Below are 23,573 nucleotides of genomic sequence, written 5' to 3' on the forward strand. Positions count from 1 at the left end.
AAGCGATGGGGAAAATGTCTGGGCAGAAGTGTGTTCTACCAATTAGAATATTATTTTCCCATCAAACCTGGTAACAAAATGTACGGTTGCACCTAATAAACTTGGTAATATGGCTTTGGGGAAGATTTTCTGCAAGGCTAAGTTGATGGAAAAGGACATAGCCGTACTTGCAATAATTATTTTAACATAATTGGATGTAAGGCGTTACCAAGGCAACGATGATCTACAGTTTCACCCCTCATTCAACTTGTTTACCACTACTAGATAAATGACGTTTTAAAAATCCAATGTCCTGGGTACACTTTAACGTTTAGAGTGTGCACACGTCAAGTGCTGCAAACTCATGAATAAATTCATAACAACCTATCCCTTAGTGCTTTGTGTACACTGACAGAGCATAAAGGTGTGGGGGGGGAAACTATTTTCGTGACACTTGCATTGTATTGCTTCACATTCTGCAAGGAGTATCTCATTGCAATTTCATATCATAGCAGAAGTTTTTGTTTTCCTCTTTATTTTAGTGTTAAATAAAACTACAGATAACTCAATAAGCATCTGAGAAATTTCAACAAAACACTACAGTGGAGAAACTGAACTTTTTTTTTTTTTATGACAATCACTATCAGTTTATAAAATAGAACACCTTGGGTTGAAAGAACACCAGCTGAATTTTAAATGTGCATAGCTTCAAATCTCAACCAATATTCAAAGATCTTCAAGTGCACAGATAAACACTCTTGGTTTCAAATTAAGCCAGACAACGTGGGGGGGGGGGGGGGGGGGGATGAGAGGCCATACAGAGAACACATTTAAAAACAATGGCAACCATAATTGTCACAGAGACATGACGGAGATTCACTGTTCCAAAAGAATATACATGAAAAACAAACAAACAAAATTCAATCTTTGGTAACTTCCTAAAAATGTAATCACTTTATTTCATAGTGTGTAAAAATGGATGAAAAGCTAAATGCAAACTTACAAAGACAAGCAGGACAGTGAACCCTATATACACAGGGGACGCCAAAAAGCCCTCACCCCTCAAAAAAACTACAACAAAAAATACCCTCACAAATCCATGACTGCCGAACCACGAGTATGCGGGGGTCCAGTACAATATAAAAATACCCCCAGTGAAAATGGTATTGAACACAGGCAGGCATCATGCAGAAAAAGGACAGATTTATTAAAAAAGGAAGGGGAGGGGGGGTTATCATTAAATATAGATGTGAAATTGTGAATGCAAATTGGAGCTAATTTCTGAGAGGAAAAAACAGGAGATATTGGTTTATATTTGTAAAAAATATATACTTTAACTCCTGCATAAACATAACATTATAAATTACATCAGGCTTGTCCAAACATATATAACACAAATGGCCCCCAAGCCATAGCTTGGACAACCCCGAATTACGAATAAGAAGAAAAAATACCTCCATCATTGCTGGGTAAATTTTGGGGGGCTTTAACAAAATCACTCAGAGAGAAAAGCTTAATTCCATAGACAATACAGTAATTGAAATATCATGCCATGACAGTGAAAACATTCGAAAGGAATCTTAACTGTTATCGAATTTGATACAATGTGCATTGAAAACCGGTTAATTCTATCACACACACACACACAAAAAGCCACAGCGAGTGCCTATCTGATAGATCAAAAAAAATAATAATAAACACGGTATAAAAAGCTTTGTTTTGCATATGTGCTGCAAATAATGATTTAGCCAATACATTAGTCAACAAACACCTGGGTTAGATGCAGATGCAGCTCAATAAGGTTTATAAATGGATAAACTGGGGCAATAAGTAGTGATGGGAAAATGAAGCTTCATGAAGCACTTTTTTTGACTCCTCTAGATGGCACTCTTGGTTGAAAGATGCAGTGGAAATGTAATCAATTTCCTTTGCACTAGCCTTCATATTTAAACCAAGCGCACCATCTAGGGGAGTCAAAAAATATCACAAGTGCTTCATGAAGCTTCGTTTTCCCATCACTAGCAATAAGGGACATTAAACAGATGAGCACATTATTATAAACAACAGGGATTCGGTTAGTAAGCGTAAGCACTCCTGGCAAAGACGGTTTTACTCCTGAGTTCTTTTGTCCTGTTTGTAGTAGGTGCTTGTCAGCTCTTCATTAAATATTAAAATCTCACACACACACACACACACACACACAGGCAACCTCGTGATGTCCGCCTTGAATGATCTGATGTGGAAACCTGTGCAGAACCTTAACACCCTAACTAAACTAAATTAGTTTTTTTTTCTAAAACTGTACCATCAAAGACATTTCCTCTTCTCCCACCTCATCCTTCATCCTTCCCCTCCACCGATTGCACTCTGCAGGCCTGGACTAAGACGGAGGACTGATGTCCACCTCATCGCCCACGGCTGCCTCAAGGCAGAGCAGGGTCGGAGATGGCTTGTGTAGGGTCGCACGTAAAGGACACCGTGATGGCGTATCGGGTACCCCAAGTCACCTTCTCCACACGGTGGAGGTTCTCGGAGCCGGAGGAAAAAAAAGACACTCGGCCTGGACAAGGAGAATGAGAGAGAGAGAGAGAGAGAGAGAGAGAGAGAGAGAGAGAGAGAGAGAGAGAGAGAGAGAGAGAGAGAGAGAGAGAGAGAGAGAGACGTAAGGTAATGGGATGAAAATGTTTTTAATTTTGACAGTTTGGGAATAGAAGTTAATGGCTTTGTATTAAAAAAAAAAAAAACTTAAAAATATCTGTTCAGCATTAAAAAGTAATGCATTGGCCTTATTCATATTCAAAGGCTAATATACAACACCACCATCTATTAAGCTTGACCATTAGTGTGCTGTAGGCACCAACACTCCAGGATATGGGGATATCATTAGAAATGCCTTAGGGGATTTCGGTTGAAATGTCACTTCCTTCCTCAACATTCACAGCCATGAATCTCATTTCTAATGCATACACTTGCAGTAAGCAAAAGTCAAATCAGAAATCCATTTTTCTTTAACTGAGCAAACATTACTTACCTTAGAGTAATATAGATGTTTGGTAGTTTTCCAGACATCAGAGCGTAAATTACTCTTCCATTAAAAATAAATAAATAAATAAAATTGTTGATGTTTGCTTAACTTCATGACTTATTAATTAATTATAATTATTTATCATTTAAAAATATATTAGCAAAATTCCTAAACTTGACTTCTTATGAAAAATGTCTCTGGAAAATTGCCTGAAATTCCTACACAAACATTGTTTGCAACTATTACTAGACTGTAAAAGAGCTTTCACATTTCGACTGGAGCTACACAAAAGGCAGCAAGACGTTGGAGCAACAAACAGCTAAAAATGGAAATGTGACTGGATACCCACTTGCTTTGGCTGACTGATTTGATTTGATTTTCATGAGCATGGTATGGTTTGCATCTTTTAAATATTGAACTTATAAATGACCTATTGATTATTTGTCAAACTTAGTTTTTTCTTTAAAGGAAAATCCTGAGTGTTGTGTTGATGTGTACCATGTCTGCTGTGTACAGTGACTCATTACTCAGAGATTGAAAATGACTGAAAAACTGGACTTGCATTAGAACTTTTTGTGCGACTCTGAACTGATAATAAAGTAATAGTTTACCACTTTGTCCTATTTGCCCTTTGTCATATTAGTTGAGTGTTTGGTTAGAGTTTTGCTTGAGAGGTATCGCTTACCGGTATGTGAATATGCCTGCTGTACTCTAACTATAGTTGTAGTAAAGGTAAGTCTCTAACAATTTCATGAAAGTGCAATGTGAAATCTGACACAATAATATCCCTTGTGTAATGTGTTACGGTCCAATTAGCAAATTGATTGAATTGAAAGGGAGGCATTTTCGAGTGCTTAATTAGCTGCAAAGCTTTAGATAACAACACAATAGCTTAATCTAATCTTTGTGAATAATGTGCTACCGCTAGCTCAGTAAAAAAAAAAAAAAAAACGGCAGATACAGCACACTTCGCTCAGAAGATTAGTAAAGACAATTGCGGACAATAACGCTATTTAGGGCATTTGTAGAAGGAGGAAAATCATGCCAACATATGACTGTTGACTGTACATTACATACTACAGCACAAAAATAATTAGTTTATTGTAACACGCTTAAATATTTAATCACCTCTAAAAGGAAATATAAAATAATTCCTTGATGTGTATGCAAAACCCAATCTACTTAAACCCTAAGTATTAGTAAACAAGAATAAATAAATATAAATAAATAATGCATTTTAATTGAATCATTGTTTAAATAGATTTGTTTCCTATATTTATTTATCCCCCCCCCCCTATATTTAAGCAGTATTCAAATTTGCATTACGTTACAGTGGCTTACAATAATATTAAATATACTTTTAGGATTAAAGCCTCTTGTTTTTGCTGAACTCTCCCGCCTTTGCTACAGTATTTTTGCGTTCGTCATGATGGTGGTACTTGGATGTACTTTTTAGCTGGTAATTGGTGTAAAAAAAGTTTGAGGACCACTGGCCTAGTATACACTTGGGTAAAGAACGGCCCATGGGCCACATGTGGCCTATCAACAGTCTCTGACGGACTCTCGCAAAGTTTTTATGACAGCGTCAACATTCTCATTTCCTGCACTGTGGAGGAGAGAGGGGGCTTTGCCCTGGTGATAACTCGTGAGTCTCAACTAGGAACGGATGGTATGAGTTTGCAGTTGGTGCTCATAATGTTAGAAGAATGCAGAAAAAGGAATGTACACTGTAGACATGCATTTTTGTGATTGGTGATAAAGTGCAGCTCTATGGGGATGGCTAGTGGCTACGTCATCATAGCCAAACACGTCGCTTCCGTGTCCAAACAACTCTCGATGTAATGGTGCAGTCCTGTGTCCCGTCACCCGTGTTGTAATAACAGAAACAATGTCAATAAAACTATATCTTTCCACCGCTTTCATCTGGACGAAAAGAAGAGGAAATAGCTGACACTGATGCGGTAAAATGAATCTCTCTAATCAGGAGAACTACATTTAAGTGCAGGCTAGTGCCAGGGGCTAGCCATAGCTTGCTAGTATTGGTATTAAACATAATCGCAGATTTCGAGATTAAAGTCATTATTTACAAGAATAAAGGAAGAGGTTATGAGTGTAAAGTCATGTCTATGAGTGTAAAGTTATTTATATGCATAACGTTATTATTAATCAGAAAAAAGTCATATTTTATACCATTAAAGTCATTTATGAAAATAAAGTCACCATTTAGGGGAAAAAAAGTTATATTTTAGGAAATAATAACCATAATTTACAAAATTTTAGTTTTTAATGAGAGTAGTTTTATGAGATGAATGTACATTTTTTACTAAGAATAAAATACACGAGTAAAGTCAATACAGTATTAAATAAGTGACTACAGTATTCACGTCATGATTTTTGTGAATAAAGTCATTATTTAGATTTAGTTACAATTTGTGAATATAAAGTTGCAAATTGTTGCTTTTGTCAGGGAGGAGAGAAAATCAGCAGACCCGGGCCAGGGGAGGGGGACAGGACGGGGGGAGGAGATGACAAGAAAGGCAAAGGGCGGCGGGCAGGGCAGCAGGGAAAGGGGGGAGGAGGAGGAAGGGTGACGAGGGAGAAGGGACCGGGAGAGGCAAGAAGGGAGAGGCGGTAAGGGGGAGGAAGGGGAGAGGTTGCCCTAAATCTGATGCCAGTAGTTGTGGGCCTGCTTTAGTTTCAGTAAGTCAGTAACTTCTTCAAGTTTGAGAAAAAAATGTCCTCTGACTCTGCTGCCTGAATTATGGTCTTCTTTCTGGCTGCATTCTATTTCACCTCAAAGATGCAATCATCAGATACCATTTCATCTGTGGAACCACCAAGCAGGCTGCTGTCAGAGAGGGAAACTCAACAACAGTGTGCTTTGTGTACTCTTTTTTTGCCGTTTGCTCATAAAAAATCCCCAAATCACAAGCCTGGGGGCAGAAAGAATATTTCATACACAATGACAACACAAACGTGTCTGATATTTTTTGCAAAGCTTCTTCATCAAGACCTGTCCTGATAAACTACTATTTGTTTTTCAATTATGGATTTTAGCCATTCAAAAGCCTATTTTAGAAGTATTTTCACAGAATAGTCAAAGATGCATTCAAAAAATTTGATTATATAATGGAAGGCATTCGGCAGTAAAACTTACATTTTACGCACAAAAATAATAATGAACAAATACAATATTAGTGTGACAAGTTATTTTGTGTGTTTTTTCCACCAAATCAATTACAGTGGAACCTCGGAGTTTGAACGTCTCGGAACTCGTACAATTCGGACTTCAACCAAAAAAATCAGAGTAAAAAATGCCTCGGAGTTTGAACTAATTTTCTGAGTTTGAACACCCAAGCAAAGCAAGCTAAACCGAACATACCTTGAAAACAGGTAGCCAAGCAAAGCCGAGCAATGCTGAATGCTCACGTTGCGGTAGGTGAGACGATGCACTGCTCATTTCCAGTCAGATTGTGAATACTCCCGGAGGTGCTTCATACTTGCGAGTGCATTTTGATTTTTCCACGACAATTTTCTTCGCCGTGGGCCCAAAGAAAGACAACAGTGCCAGTTGCAGCAAAGAAAGACAGAGTGCTACAAACCACGGTGGAATTAGGAAGGAGATTATCGCACATGTAAATACTGGCACGAGGACTTAGCTGTTTAACAATGTGCCTGACGTTAAACAACGCATGCAAGGACCGCTAAGTAGTCTAACAATATGCCCAATGTAAAATACACTAACTCAGCACTGAACTAAAGCTAGCATTAACATTGCATTTATCATCCACTGATGCCATCACACTACAACAAAAAAGGTAAGGTATTTTTTATTGTTTAAATACTGTACAGGGTATAAATGTAAAAAACATAAATAGAAATTACAATAGTAATTTTCTGTTTTTGGAGCTTGGTTACGGATTAATTGCTTTTACATTATTTCCTATGGGAAAAAAGGTTTCGGAGATTGAACAATTCGGACTTTGAACACTTCGCAGGAACCAATTATGTTCAAACTTCGAGGTACCACTGTACATCCATGAAAAGTTAAAATCTGAAAATTAAAAAAGGTCAGACAAAGGCCAAGATTGATAAAGAGATTGGCGTAAAAATAAATAGACATAATTTCTGTTTTGACAGCAGCTGAAGCTGCAGTTAACTAACTGTAGGTACTCATTCTAATAAAGCAAGTAAAAAAAAAAAAAAAAAGTACAGTAAAGTTAGCTTAACAACAACCATATGTTAGCAAGATACTCATCTCTACCTGATATTTTCGGTGAAGGCTGTACTTTGTTTTCAGACTTCCACCTGCCAGGACAAAAATGTTTTCAACTCTGTTTGAGTTGCAAGAGTGCAAACCCTTTTGGGAAGTCGGCAAAATAAAAAAATCATAGTGAAAAACATGACCGGTTCCATTGTTTTGACCTTAGCAGCAGCACACGCTGAAGCAACTTGGACACGTCGTCATGTCACACTAGCCATCCCCATAATGTTACTATGTCTCCAAGGTATGTCATAAAAGTTCCAGGACAGGTGTCACAAAGTATGCATTCCAAAGTCAAACAAGTTCTCCCTTGTATACACAGTGCCTTGCGAAAGTATTAGCCCCCTGGAACTTTTTGACCTTTTGCCACATTTCAGGCTTCAAACAAAGAAATAAAATTATATTTTGAGGGGGAATATTCTACACCAAGTGGGACAACTGCAACATGGAACCAAAAATATATGATAGTTTAAACTTTTTATTTTATTTTGTTTAATTTTATTTTATTTTACAAATAATAGACTAGATTACACACATTCAGAAATGATCAGTGAACTTTTGGAGCAAATTGGCTGCACTGAGAGAAAAGGGTGTAAACACGTACTATTTTTCAGTTTTTATTTGTAAAATAAAATCTTAACACACTGTATAAATTTCATTCCAATTCACAATTGTTCCCACTTGGTGTTGATTCTTCACCCAAAAAAATAAATAAATTGTTATATCTTTGCAAGGCGCTGTGCGTAATTTTAACATGAAAATTAAATTTAAAACATATGTATATAGAGAGATATATATAGATTACTAGCTCCTTGTTAAAACAAAACAATTTACTAGAACGACACTGAATTCACATTAACTTCAATTAAGTGTTAACAGTGTGACAATTTCTCCAGCTACTCACATGATCAATTTGGAAAATGTATTGCCCTCACCTGGTCTAGTTAAGCGGTTGCATGAAAATGGCTGTGAGGCAGAATTTTCAAAACTACAGAGCCAACCGCTGTCACAGCCTTGACTTCGTCCCATTAGACGTTTTTCTTTTCGGATGCTGTAATGAGTTTATGATGTGTTGGAAGCTGTTATAATAACATGTCCGAAAGGAAAAATGAATTAATAAAAAATTTAATTATTATTTATTTATTTATTTTGTTAATGTACATTTTCATCAGGATGAACACGGCAAATTCAGTTGGCCACGGCAAAAAGCCCCCAAAATGTTGGCTTGATTGGCCCAAGAATAATGATGATGAAACAAAGCCATTTCAAGAGGGAAATCGCTTGCATCCCAATAAATGGACAATTAAGTCAGTCCACTGCTTCTTTTAGAGTTTATATAAAACCTGCTTCTTACTGTGTGAAAAGGGATCGATTAAGCCTACTAGCCTTTGATTTATGGTACACATGGTCTCAGAGGCAACGTCCTCATTTTGAAGGCGAACAATGACCTAAAGCACTGTTTATATTTTGAATAGTCCACACAAGGAATTTTTTTTTAAATCAATTGCAATTACACACACTGATAATAAAAAGATCCTCTCAGGAGTAAGGTCTGATATGGGATAGACCTAATAAAACTCTCAGGACGTTGGAAACAGAAACTCGAGCCAGTAATACAAGAGATTTAGGCATATTTTATTTAAAAAAAAAAAAAAAAAAAAAAAAAAATTATTCTTAAAGAGCTCAGTATTGTTCATTCGGTAATGTCATCATCATTGCTCTTCTTTTTTTTTATGTGGGTGAGTATGTGTATGTGCGTGTGCGTGTGTATTCGTTAGTTCACCAAAAACCTATTAAAAAAAATCCCATACCGTTCACCTAAACCGAACACCGCCGTCAGGAGACCCGAGGAAGGACCAAAGAAAACAAAGGAAAGTGAAATCCAGCACCGACCAGACACCGCCCACCGGGCCACCAACCAGAGTTCTTCACCAACCCCAGAAACATCTAAATTCCAACAAATCAGGGAGACCTCAAGAGACCAAAGGAGAGACTGAGGAAAGGAAGGAAGGACAAACAAAAAAGAGTGAGATCCACAGACACCAGCCTCCACCGATTCAATGACCTGAGGAAGAAGCAGATTGTGTCTGAGTTTCAATAGATGCTGGTGTGGTGGATCTGGCATGCTTGAAAATCTCCACCAAAGAGGGGAGCCGTCGACCCCTGCCAGGACAGAGCAAGCGCAACACCTCAGGGCCCCCCAGGCCGCGGCAGCGCCAAAGGACGACCCCCGGGCCCCACCAGGGCCACCGGTCGGAGAGCAAACCCAGGAGCAGGAGCGCCTCCCACCCCAACCCGGCCCGCGCCCCCAACCCAACGCAGCAGGATGGGGCACTGCAGGCCCGCCAGGCACCCCACCGGTCCACAGCCCCCCGCTTTGACATTTTGGGTGAACTCTAAATTGTTGGGTGTTCAACTTTAGCTGTACTTCAGTGTTGTGAAACTTTCAAATCTTGTTAAGTGGTCATATTTCAAGAAACTGCAGCAAATAGTGCAATTCATTTGAGCCTAATAGAAGTCTTCTGCAAAATTTACATCTCAAATCTATTGCTGCATTTAAAAACAGATATATAAGAACTATTTGACTTCTGAAATGCTGTATAATGGTGTAACGTAAACAAGAGGCTAAACAGAATGTGACTCATTGTTGTTTTGTTTGCTGCCTGGGCAAAACACCTTAATTGTTTAGGGGTAACAATCTATCCAATGAAATCACACTCTCCATCCCAAAAGACAGGTGTGCTTGCACTTTGGCATAAAGTTGACTCAGCAAAAAGAAATTAATTCCCGAAGCGTTTTTAATGGCCTATCTTGGCTTTAATGGCTTTGCTGCTTCAGTGTCCCACAATATTTGTCGAAGGATATTAGTTCAGGGCCATTGAAAGTGTAGTGGTTCACAAAGATGACTTTCATTCAGATGACATGGGATCAATTCAGACCCAATGTCCCATTCACAATCATTCTGCTGCAGACTGGCATTCAGTCCAATGTCCAGTTTGCAGGGTTCACCTTGAACCAGCCAGAATAGTTTCCAGCCTCTGCTATGACCTACCACAGCGGGATGCAGGAAAGAAAATGTGGCCAGAGGCATTCGTGCAAGCGTGGAAGACTTTATGATGTGAGAAAATTAACTTTTTCATCTTGAACATAAATTAGAAAAGGAACTAAATACCGAGGAGCTGAGGACTTGGCAGGAAGAAAACCGCTTCACTTGAAGATATTTCATCTAACCTGTACTCTGTGTTTGGCCTCTGAGCAGTCCTATTGACATGATGGGTGATTTAAACAATCAATAAGATACTTTGCTGTGATTCGTGCCTTTTGGTTGACATCTTCAGCAGACAGAGATGGTGTACAAACATTAAGCAATCAATTGCAAACGCTCCTCCCACCAGGGTGCCCTAAGTGTTCTATGAATAGATATTTTTCTCGAGGCCAGTTCTTTCACACTGTGATCTTTATAGTTGTAATCTGGCAACCCCATATAAAGTCAATAAGTTGGGAAAGCAGGCACACAATTTCTTGTAAAAAAAAGGCAAATTGATTCATTTGTTCGTGTCTGCTATGTTCTTTAGCATTAGTTTATTTATTAAACAATGTAAATATCTGAACTAAGCGTTGAGCCTGACCATAACCTACACCATCTTCCAGCAGAAGTCCAAGTCCAATACATCATGGATGTACCCTCGTTTTAAACCCTGGCAACCTGACAGATGATATCATCATAAAGCGTGGAGACCTCCCAGGTGTCCTCGTTATGTTGCCCGTGCTACGCCAGGTACAGACTCCTGAATAGATCACTGTCTGATCTTGGCTAAGGTCCAAATGCAGGTACGACTGCAAGAGGCCAAAGGGAGGTGACGAGTGTGCACCTGCAAATACTTTCGTAAAAATAAAAAAATAAAGACTTTCGTCGCACTGTGGCCAATAAACTACAGAAGAAGGAGTTCTCCATCACCCATATTTGATCAATCAACAACCGACCAGGAAGATTTACACAGACAAAAATACAAAGTGGGAATGGGCGAGTATTGATACCAGGTATCTTATCTGGGCAATACCTCGTCTTATTTCAGAGTATCAATCAGTATTCGATCGTGTGGCCATTTTATGATCTAGAACTAGAAATTACAAATCAGAATTGAAAATTGCTTTTAATTTAATGAAATATTGAGGAAAATGCTATATTGGGATACATATGTCTTTCTTTAAAAATATCTGGTATTGTTTTTGGGTGAAATTTCAAAAGTACTAGCGGTATCGGTACTTGGTATTGAGTTACTTGTACTAGTATAAAACATTCCTAAAAAATCAATTAAAAAAACAAACTGAAAAAACTGTACTAAAGTGAAGCATTTTCAATACAACAAATACCAGTATCGGTCGTCATCTTGTGGCCGTTTTACGATCAGGAACTACAAATTACAAGGATAGAAAATTGCCATTAATTTCGTGCAATTTTAAGGAAAATGCTATATTTAAGTCTCTCTTTAAAATGATCTGTCATTGTTTTTTGGAAGACAATTTTTTCCTACTGGTATCGGTATGAAAAAAGTGGTATCGAACATCCCGAATACAAAGGCAATGGGCAATGAGTCAGTGAGGTAATTTCTTCCCAGCCCTTACCCCATCCGGGAAACTTTCTCTGAAAACTCATCCCCCAAACTCTCCTCAGTTCGAACACAATATTAGTGTCTTCACTTTTGCTTCCTCCGGAAGCCTGATTTTTCCTGGAGTTTTAATTGTATCTTAGTCATAGCAAAGAGACATGATTATCTCAAGGTAATAATCACCCAGGCCATTCAAATCAACCCCCCACAAAGTCAAAACATGACAGTCAACCACAGTCCATGCTGCTGCAAGTTGAAAAGCAGGCACATCGGGAAAAAAATATATATATCTTTTTTTTTAGAAACAATATAAATATAACGTGCGCAAAATGCTTATTTGTGGCCATTCAACGCAAATTTATAGCTCACTAATGAACAGTTGTGTATACAAATCGAGAGCTCCTTTTATGGAAATGGTGAGGCCAGCGTTTAAGACAATGAACACTGATATCATAAACAGGTTGAGTTTTCTTTTAGGCTGGAAATAAGATACAAAGACTTTCTCAAAAACCTTAATTGTAGGCAATTATTGAGAACAAAATACTAATTGGCACATTATAAATTTATTTATGAACCCAAAAAAATCTTCCAAAAATGTTTACTAACAATCCATATATACAGTATTTTCCATGAAAATAAAAACACCTTAAAAAAATATTTTAAATATTCCTGGGAAAAAAATCCATGCGGGTTGACTAAAATGTTATAAGACCACAGACAAGACTTTTGCAAAAAAGCATGTGCTGAAATAAAAAATAAAAAAATAAAGATTTATGTGTCCAGGCACCCATGGCCCCCATTCTGCACATCCCTGGTGTGTGTGGTGTTTTATCACCTCTCTAAATAAAAGTGTCAAGCCTCAATGATTGGATTATTTGACAGTTCTGTCAGATTGTGATTCCAAATGGGTTCTTTATCTCTGCTGAGAATTCAAAAGCAGCCAAGTGGACTTTTAAAAAGACAGGTGTCATCTGATTTTTTTTGTTTAAATCATCACAAGGTTTTGGATCCGTGTGTCCTACTTCTTTATTAATGTTCTCACTTCACTGATGCAAGCTACTACACTATTCATACAGCTGTCTAAGGAGACAATTCAACAGGCATGTCATCACACCAATTTAGGAATATTGTCGACAAAAGGTCTCTTAAAAAAAAAAAAAAAAAAAAAAAAAAAAAACTCAGGGCCAAGTATACTCAAACTGAAAATCACATTTTGTAAAACTATAAATAGCAATAAGTGAACCAAAATACCCCATTGCTGAGCCAATATCTTATTATATTGCATACACCACTTGCATGCTTCACTCACAACACTCACGATGCACTTGATCTGCAGCCAAAGATGCGCACAGTTCCTGCTTCTGATCTTAAAAGTATGAAGGATACCTTTTTAAGTCCAGCCACTCAATCAAGTGATTCAAACGTAAAACCAAGTGAACTGGAATTCGAGATTTATTGAGAATGAAGAGATGGGATGATCGACTGGCAAAAATATTCTTCCAGTAGTGATGATTGCTTGATAGAAAAGCAGCTACGCTTTACATACATTTTGCTTCCCAAGATAATGACTAGTAAAGCTTTCAAATGTCAAGAAGAAATAAAAACACTCTGGGTTGACATTGACTCAGTCATTGGCACCAGCAGTTATCCCTGGCAACGTGATATTTTAGAGAACGTTCTCGAGGAGGTGGCAGGCAGCTCTCTTTAGAAATGGAGGATTATCTTTGAGGAGTGTGTCTGTGATACATAACTCCAGCAATACAGAAACTCCGCGAGGAAAACAGTCAACCTTATCACTAATTTAGTTAGTTATGGATGTGAGTGATGTGTCAATTGGTGTGTATGATTATTACTCACAGTATGATCATGTCTTTTGGAGATAAACATTTTAGCAAGAGGCCGTACTGAACAAGGATTACATTAAATTGAAGTATATAAATATATTAAGACGAGGGGTATCAAAATGAGTGTGTTAATTTTGAGTTAAAGTTCCTTTAACACCACCATTTTTTTTTTTATCGCGCAATTAATGACCACCCCATAACTGGAAAGCCTGTACTTGGGAAATTCCAGTCGCAACGCAGCAGACACGTCCACGTCAAAATTTAGGAGTAATACATTTAATAATAATGCATATATTTGTGAAGACTGGGTGCAAGTTGTATTTTACAATTTTAAAAACGTGCAGAATTTCACAAGTTACTTCATGTTAAAGATTAGATAGCTCTTAATATGAAAAGTAAATGCACTGAGCTGTTGCCAACGTCTTACAAATGCAATTAGGCCATCTAGTGGTAGAGAAATGACTTCAACACATATAAATATCACAATTGTTTTTAAAGTAAAGTACATCTTTTTAAAAAAAATGTTTTAATGAAATTACTGTATAAATGATGCAGCCATAATTCTACAAGTTTAACATGTTTTCCACTTTTATGTTAACATGAGTATGAAAAAAATGTGTTATTGTACAGTACATATTTATTTAGAACATATATAAAATGTGTGATTTATTGTGAGTTAATTATTGAAGTCATGCGATTAATTACAAGTAAATTTTTTAAATCGTCTGATACCCCTAATTTAAGACAAATTTTTATTATATTTAAATAATTCGGGTTCATGCAGACTGTGCCAGGCTTGTTACTGTTACTATTTCGGCTAGTTTAAAATGACATCAACTTAATTTGTATTTTAAGAAAAAGAAAAAAAGTGTAAAACATGTTCAATATTGATACAATAAAAAGTATAAAGATGGCAGTAAAATAAATTCTTACGAAAAGAACAAAGAAGTCGATTCTAAGGGGCCGCAAGTCATACAATGCACAAGCAAACTTGGCCCGTAAAATACAGACTTTTGGCAGACCTGTATAAGTACATGCCATACCATGTACCTACATAGTGTGCCTGGGAACGACAAAAAAATAATAATTCATTAACAAAAGTTAAGAAAGTTGTAGTCATGATGTACATAAATACTTGGGCGCGGATGAAAGCAGCATAGATTGAGTTTGGGTCTGTGATGTACAGCAGAGTGAGGGGAACTGCTTCAACACAGCACTGGGCAACTTGACCTTAATGCGAGTCCGCCTTTAAAAACGCTGCTGAGATCACATCAAGAACTGCAGTCTCTGGTCAGTCTATTCTCATGCCAATTCAGTGCAATGTAATTAATAGAAATCCGGCATATTTGCATGTTCTGTTCATGTTAATACTGCTAAGCATACAAGATGCCAAAATCCCGAAACGATTATTATGCCTCTCATTCTCTGACATGCAATAAAACGGTTTACCCTAATCCCCTGCACCTCTAAAGCATATGAATCAGTACATCAGTACATCCCATTTAGAGAGATAACACTCACGTTGCTACTCTATTGCCAGCTATAATCACCTTGAGTTTCCCTAATAAACAATAGTTGATTATCATTTTAATCCTGCCTGAGATGAAATCCTCTACCATACATTACTTGGGTTAAGTGTGGCTTTAATGAACTTAAGTAAACAAAGCTATAAGTTACAGGTGTTAATACTGATGGTGCACATTTATCAGAGCGTGAATTTAAATACTGATTGGCAATTACTACTTTGTCTTGAGTTTTTTTTTTTTTTTTTTTTTTTTAAATGAACAGCTGTTATTTACCTGCCTTTGGTTCTACGGTCCTATTGCCATTTTGGTCCATGAAGATAAATCTTCCTCCAGTGAAGTCTGAGCCATAGTCAGAAAGGTACAGAAGGGATGTGTAGTCAAACGAACCATAGGTGACCTAGAAAAAAGGGAAAGGAATTTTCAGCATCACTTAAAAAAAATTAAATAAAAGGTGTTATGTTATTTCCTTTTCCTGAGGATTTAATGAGATCCAGGCAAAGAGCAGAGAACGTTTTATAACACAGCACATTTTGTCTTAACCCTGGAGAACCCAAGAACCCTAGCCTTCTTTGGAAAATTATGAATTATACATTAAATGACTGCTATAAGTTCACTGAACACCAAAATATGTTTTTTCAATTTGAACCCTTTTTTTAAAACTAGCTCAGAGTTGCTAATTTATCAAAAATATATATATAAAACATACTCCTAGGCATTCTGCAACATGATATGAATGGGATTAACAAAAAAAAAGATTTTTACCATCTGATGGTTTGCTGAGAAGATGGTTTTGTTTGGATTGATTTCCAGCTCAACAAAATTGGCATGTTGCCAGCCATCTTGTCACCACCACTTTGGCTCATGTAAGTGCAATATTCATCCACTAGATGACCCCATGCAGGGGTCAGAAGTGGCACTCTGGACTTTTGAAGTTAAATTTGTAAAAAAAAGAAAAAGAAAAAGAAAAAAAGGTCTTTGTTATTTGAGTAGTAGAATTTATAGGGGCCAAATTTGACCTCGTGGGCAATGTAGATTTTGATTTTCTAATTTGTTTTGGTACCATCAGACCCAACACATGTGCATATCATCTTACTGAGACAATTATTGGCACAATGAAAGCACTCACCATGTTTCTGTTCTCATCTAGACCTTTGCCACTACAATAAAATCAGACTGTTCTGTCCCACACAGGAATTTACAGACACCACACACACCTAAACTAAAACAGAAACCTTTACCCAAGCGCCTGTTAGAGCAGAATAAATATATTTTTTTTTAAATTGGAGGATATACTAAGGGAGAGCTGCTGAACTCTGTCCAACATTGATCTAACAGGCTTACACCCCACAGGGCTGCAACCTGGGAACATAAAGTTTGTTATGTCGGTATCCTTCACATCTCTGATAATGAAAATCAAAATGCTTGGTGGAAACATAATTTTTGACCTTGAGCACTTCCTTGTTCTAAAGAGGACTGTGATAATTGAAAAGTAGGAAGTAGAGCTGTGCAATATAAAGATACATATTGTAGGGTGATATAAGAACATCTAAGAACCCTTTATTCTTTATATTATTTTTGATGTATTGCGAATGGTGTTAGCTCTGTTGCTACACGAATGTAGTGTTGGAGACGGTAACACAGAAACATTTATTTTCTATTAAATCAACCCACGCTTAATCCAACTGTTTCATTAGAGTAACCAAACAACTTTCCCAATCCTTGCTATGGAAAAAATACACTTTGAAAATGAGCAAAATCCATTTTGTGCTATGACACGTTAATTGCTGTGTGATCGATGGGAAGGAAATTTGCTATCAAAAATGTGAAACCCCATTTACATTTTCATGAGGGTGGGGTTAGTCAATTACAATCCCCCCACCCTGCAAATGTCTGCAGAGTGCAGAAACACATACCACAGAGAGACAAATCCTTCCTGGCTCAATTTTTTTCCAGACGTTGACATCCTACAGCAGTAAATGAGATGACAAATATTGATATAGCCACGCAAAACCAATACGGCACTGCAAATATGCCAAAGGGCAATGGAAAAGGAAACGTCCATTAAATAACATTATATGAATTGTAAAATGTATCTAATCTCACTCTGTTTCAGTTTTATAATAACAATATTCAGTATCATTATAAAGTAGGATGCCAATACACACATTTTGCTTCCAAAGGTATTATGTTGGAAGTTCTTAAAATTTGACAATACCAAATATAATTTGCTGTGACAAAAGGCTCTAATTATGCAAACATACAGTACAGTGAAACATTGTTTAAGCACCCTAAACAAGTTGTACAATTTGGAGTTTGACCAAATATTGGGTGAACATTTTACAAAAATTTACATCAATTTCTGAAATTGGAACCACTGATATGCGTGACGTCATCATATTCTGCAAGTTATACTGCAGCTGACGAGGGTTCAGGGTTGCATATATAACATGTCCTAGTATCTCAGTCCACCTTGTATGTACACATATGTATGCTTACGGTCAAACCTGCTTAAAAATGCCATCATTAACTCTTTGACTGCCAGACGTTTTCAGAAAAGGGATGCCGTCAGTGCCAGCCGATTTAAGCATTTTGACTGATCTTTCAAGGTCCACAGAAAATGTTCTGTATGGACTATGGAAACGCACGTACTACCAAAGGAAAGATTGGACTTTCATCTTTCATCAGAAAAAAAAAGTTTGTTTCTACCTTATTCCGTTCTTTAGTAATCAACAATAGAAAATGGTTAGTTTGACCCAATTTCGCCTGTTTTGGACCAAAATACGGAGAAATCAAGCTTTTAGTGAAACGATATTATTTCATGCATTCTAGTGAATTTTACACTTCTTTTTGTCCATGAATGATGCCACAAACACCTAAATAGTGCTTTACTTCTATAAAACACTACCACCAAGAATGAAAAAGTGTTTTTTGATAGCAAAATACGTTTATTTACATTCAACAGTGTAACAATTTGACAACAATTTGGCAAACTATTTACAAATGTGTGCAACTGTGGTGCTATTTACAAATATGTGGATGTTTCAACGACAGTTTTTCTTTTTGTAACACTCTCCTGCGTGCAAAGAGACGCAACAGGATTTGCACAACAGATTGCCTCTTCGCGTGCAAAAGCTCCACTTTCTTGCAGGCCGTTTTTTCCGGGGAATAGCAAGTATATACTGCAGTGTGTGTTGCCATAAAGTCTAATATCAGGATCATGCTACGGTTACGTTACGGTGATGTTACGTTGTGGCTTCCTCATGTCCTTCGGTTGCTATACCGAGTGGTAGATGTTCTGATCCATTTTATCCACTCCATTCATGGTGGCATCGTAGTCCAGAAACAGTGTCTTCTCCGTGATCAGACTGTACCCGCTCCTCCGATGAATATGCATTGGACTCGGGGTACTCTTCATTGTCCGATCGAATGTCCGCTTGTGCAGCTCCGCGTTTTCCGGCGTTAGCAGCGCTAGCCGGTGAGGCTTTATGACGAGAGAATAACGGCCGCGTCAATGCTTCCAACTCCGGCGTCAACCTCGGGAGTGACCATCATCATCATCATCAATGTGCATTGGTCGATGCTTTTCGACTACTCTCCATCGTCCGATCGAATGTCCGCTTGTGCAGAAGTACCCGGCCGGCTATTGTGCGCGTTTTCCGGCCTTAGCAGCGCTAGCCGCGCTTAGCCGGTGAGGCTTACTACGTGATCGTAAACACGTCAAGGCTTCCAACTTTGGCGTCAAGCTCGGAGTCATCATCATCATCATCATCATCAATCTGCATTGGTCGATGCCAACTCTCCATCGCCCGATCGAATGTCCGATTGTGTAGAAGTACCCGGCCGGCTATTGTGCGCGTTTTCCGGCCTTAGCAGCGCTAGCCGCGCTAGCCGCGCTTAGCCGGTGAGGCTTACTACGTGATCGTAAACACGTCAAGGCTTCCAACTTTGGCGTCAAGCTCGGAGTCATCATCATCGTCGACATCAATGCGCTTTTTAGTATTGATTGATGCTTTACGTCTTTGAAAAAAATGCTCAAGCGTGAGTTGCTTGCAACCGGTTGCTTGGTCAAGCCACAATGGCTTGAACCAGCCATTGTCTCCTCAACACTCTAGCTCCGCCTCACGTCTTCTACTGACGCCCACGGTGGGCGGCCCATCCAACCTTGTGCAAAGAGAGTCATCGCTGCCCTCTAGGGGCCAAAACGAGTCTTTGACTAATCATATCTACCTGATACTTTCAGCACAGCTGCCCAAGGCTTTCCTGCACCCGTTTTTGAAAAAAAAAAAAAAAAAACATAGGGGACGTCTTTTAACGTCCTCGGCGCCCTTCCCTAGGTTTATGCTAAACGTTTTATAACGTTTATGGCAGTCAAAGAGTTAAAAAAAAAAAATTATAATAATAATAATCTGAACACTTTTCAATAGCCGTTAATCCGAGTCTTTAAAAACTGTCTGAATTAATCCAAAAATTGTTTACTTTATTTGGGCATGATAAATTAAAAAATCTCTGCGGCTTACCGCCGGGTGCGGTTTACATGTGTAGTATTCCCCAAATTTAGCTAGCGCGGCTTATAGTCAGGTGCGCCTTGTAGTCCAGAAATACCTGTACAGTAGTCAGTACATTGTGTTGAAGCCCAAAAGGAGTAGGCTGAAGCAAGAGCTTATACTTGCCTACCCCATCATAATGTACATCATACAGGAGCTCTGTAAAATTGTCTCACTAAAAATATGTATTTCTAGTTGAAAATATGTTCAACACAGTATGGTCCTCCAAGATTATCCATGTCCTTATGTATTTTAAATAATGGAGGTTTAAGTGAATTCTCAAGCTTGAACCTCTGCAGCCTGGAGAAGTACGTGCTAAGGTATAGGTTCTGGGAAATAAATTCAATTAGAATAGACGAAGACCGTAAAATATAAAAATAGCAGGACACGGGCCGTTTTACTACAGGGGAGGGCGGCCAACCTCTCCAACACGATTCAAGTGTGTTTGCAGGTCATGAGGTACGTCTCAAATGCTCTCAGTCGACTCACTGCCAAAATCATTGGCATATACGGTAAATTGCCATGCAAGGAAGAAAGTCCTTCCAAAAGTTATTAAAAGTCTTATCCACATTTATGCAAATTAATAAAACCAGCCAGTTTATGGAGATAGATTGTATTGCTGCTTTCGTATGAATATCCAAAATGTCATTCTCTTTCAGACCCAACATTACGTACACATTTGACCATCAATCATTAATACCTTATCTATGTGCGGGTGCCAGTACTCATCATGCTGGGTCATAGCAATTGTAGAGTTGATCCTGGAGAAGAAGGTGGGCTTGGTGAGGTACATCAGTGTTTGATCTAAACCAAACGTCTCGGCAATCACTGTCTGGATTCGCTTGCGTACATCTCTAAAGATAAAAACAATATGATATACGTTAAGGCCGCATGGTCAAGGTTTGGTCTCTACGGTAAACTTTTATTTAAAAAGAAATTCAACCCCAAAATATATTTTTTGACAATAATATATTCTATGCAGTCCCACTGGTCTAAATATGGTATTCTGGTTAATATTGTGTTAGTGGAATATGAGTTATGAAATCCTGCCATTTTTATCCTCAGCTCAGCTGCGATTGGTCATTGCCTGAGCACTATGCAAATGTGATGTCATCTTCAGTCGACAGCAAGTGGCCAAATGGCCAACCCCCGGGATGGATAAAAATGGCTGGATTTTGCTTCATAACTCTTATTCCATAAATGTAATATTAATCAGAATGTCATGTTTAGACTAGTGAGGTCACATATAACACATTATTGTCAAGAAATGTTTAAGGTTGACTTCCACTTTAAAAGGGGAGTTGGCAAAAAATGTCACATATATAGATTTTTCTGAAAAATCATCTCTCTCTGGACTCGGAAAACACACTGCCAACATTACTAATCTCACCCGGTCGTCAAGTAAGTTTATCACTTCTCTTACGATTTGAATTGAACTAAACATTCAAAAAAAAATGCAAAATCAAACTCATAACATTTCATGTTTGCAACTTTCCAATGTGAATAAGCGATGATCCCAATGGGACACCTGGGGGGTAATTTGAGGCTACATTCAAATCTTGCTAGCAACTTGAAAACTGCAAACTTCCCTTTTAAGTCAATATAGGACAATAATTCATTTATTTGTCCTTTTAAGACTGCTTGCAGTTGATTTTTAATCCCATTAAAGGGTGTTTTTATACTATAGAAGGGAAACAAGGAGATGGATGCTCATTCATTTAGTCCTCAATAAATGTTGACTTAAATAAAACTGGCATGGAAGGTATTTGCCTTTGTCTAAGAAATTATTCATGTACATTTAAAACCTGAAAGCCAGAAATGTAATTGATTAAATTACAATAAATCAACCAGTTATCGCGACGGTGCGTAATTGTTTACCTGTAAAGTTGGAAATCCTTTTCTGTGAACACATCCTGGATCTGTTCCCCAAAATATCTGGAATGAGTTTACCAGATGCACACACATCCAGTAAGAGATCACATTAAAGAATGGGGGACACAAACACAGTTATGTAAAAGAGGAGAGGATGTGGGAACATCACATTCAAGAATGTCAGCCATGAGACGGCTGCTTTCTCGGCTCAGTACATAGCAATTATTCATGTCCAACTGCTTGATCTGAGAAACCTCTTCTGTAATGGGCGAGGTGTTGGAACGCAATTACGGTTAAAATCACCTAGAGATTATCCGACATCAATCACCTACCATATTGAATGTGATGGGAGGAATCTGAGATGAATTAAAGATGCACATATATGGTGGAAGAATGTAAGACAGGAGCAGATGATTCCAATAAGAATCAGGTTTACTGTCAGTTTATGGCAAACGTATGTTGGGTAACAACCTGGAGAAGAAATCTCAAAGGAAACAGCATAAAAGCAAGATTGATGACTACTGGAGATAATATATTTGGGCAAATGTTACATTCCATATTGCACAAGACATTCAAGCAGAACAATACAGCGAAAAAACTCACTAGGAACAATTTCTTATGTTGGCACTTATGTCCCACCTGTAAATGTTGACAAATTGCGACCCCATTGACAATGCTCCTGAGTGCAGGTCCAAGATGGAGGCCTTTTAAGGTTAAAACAAACAACATTTATTTGGCATTGAAAACTTTCAGATGATGCATGGCAAATTGTTGCAAAACATTCCCCCCTGCCCTTTACTACTTAATGTCAGCACTATTAGGACATTGATGTTTTTGGAGGTGCTTTTTTCGTGTTGCTACTTGATAAATATCGGTGGCTGAGAACAAGGCTCGACTGGAACAGAGAGAAAGCGATAGCTATGTATCTAGGACATGGCTGACAAGACTACCGTAGGTGCCTACAAATCTGACTTTGGCAACCAGATACCCTAAAAATGTAGATTATTTCCTTGACAGAGTTATAGTATAGCTCCTAAACATTTTAGTCTTAGAGCCTTTAATCTCCTGCCAGCTGGTGCCAGGTTTCAGTTAAAATTGTTTGTTTTTTTAGGGATCATAATCCAGGAATGTAGAGAAATGTCTAAAAACATCTATGGACATACTTAGGGTAAACCATATTGTGTTTCCAACCAGGTATTAGCAATTTTGGAATGTGTTCCAAGAACATCATTCATGAGAGCAACATGAAAAATTAGTGGAGAGGAATGATGACTATGCAATATTTAAAGTTACTCTAGTTTTATTGGGCAATATACTCACTCCTCCCTCTGATCCAGCCAGTTGAAGTCCCCTCTCAGCCAGCCTGTGTCAAAAAAAACATTATAAAAAAGTGATTTACGTGTCCCATCAAAACAGTGAAAGTAAATGGCAAAAAAATTGAACACCAGGGAGACATAAAAACCAGACAGATTGTTCTCTGTTTGGCAGTATTTACCTCTTGAGGACCTGAGATTCCTCCCTTGTCACCACGTCGTCCGCGACAGCACGCCCACACTTTTGAGGGGTGCATCCTTATGAGGGAGACAAACACAGCGAGGAAATGAAAAATAATTGTAGCTTATTTACATACAGCAAAGAAAGAAAATCTTCATTTCATTTGCTGTTACAACATTTTTAGTCAGTAATTACATCACCATTTCCTGAGGGGCAAAAAATGGGAATCCATTTGGGAAGGTGCTATTTTTATTTATTTATTTTATTTAAATCAACCACACACCTGGTGAGAAATTGTATGACGCATGGTGTCTATTAGAATAGAGGTGTGCGCCGTGCTGAGCAAATTACAATTTACATTATTCCCTTGGCTACATATCAGCAAACTGTTAACTGTTCAGGAAGCAGGCAGATG

The 23,573-nt window shown here is 38.0% G+C and overlaps 1 protein-coding gene across 2 annotated transcripts in view; it reads right to left on the reverse strand.

Moving 5' to 3' along the window:
• Nucleotides 1-903: 903 nt before the first annotated feature.
• ogfod3 (2-oxoglutarate and iron dependent oxygenase domain containing 3) overlaps nt 904-23,573 on the reverse strand; it is a 28,377-nt gene continuing 5,707 nt past the window's right edge. The window contains exons 3-9 of one of the 2 annotated variants that reach the window (XM_086065178.1): nt 23,160-23,235; nt 22,985-23,027; nt 22,304-22,368; nt 21,671-21,727; nt 20,493-20,646; nt 15,526-15,645; nt 904-2,539 (exon numbers count right to left, since the gene is read on the reverse strand). In XM_086065178.1, the coding sequence (XP_085921304.1) occupies nt 2,483-2,539; nt 15,526-15,645; nt 20,493-20,646; nt 21,671-21,727; nt 22,304-22,368; nt 22,985-23,027; nt 23,160-23,235 (572 nt within the window). In that variant the 3' untranslated portion in view covers nt 904-2,482. Of the gene's footprint in view, nt 2,540-15,521; nt 15,646-20,492; nt 20,647-21,670; nt 21,728-22,303; nt 22,369-22,984; nt 23,028-23,159; nt 23,236-23,573 lie in introns of both variants that reach the window. The other variant, XM_086065177.1, reaches the window with a different exon arrangement.

This window comes from Leptonotus elevatus, chromosome 20 (assembly GCF_054856555.1).
Source record: "Leptonotus elevatus isolate MCC_2025b chromosome 20, RoL_Lele_1.0, whole genome shotgun sequence".
NCBI lineage: Eukaryota > Metazoa > Chordata > Actinopteri > Syngnathiformes > Syngnathidae > Leptonotus > Leptonotus elevatus.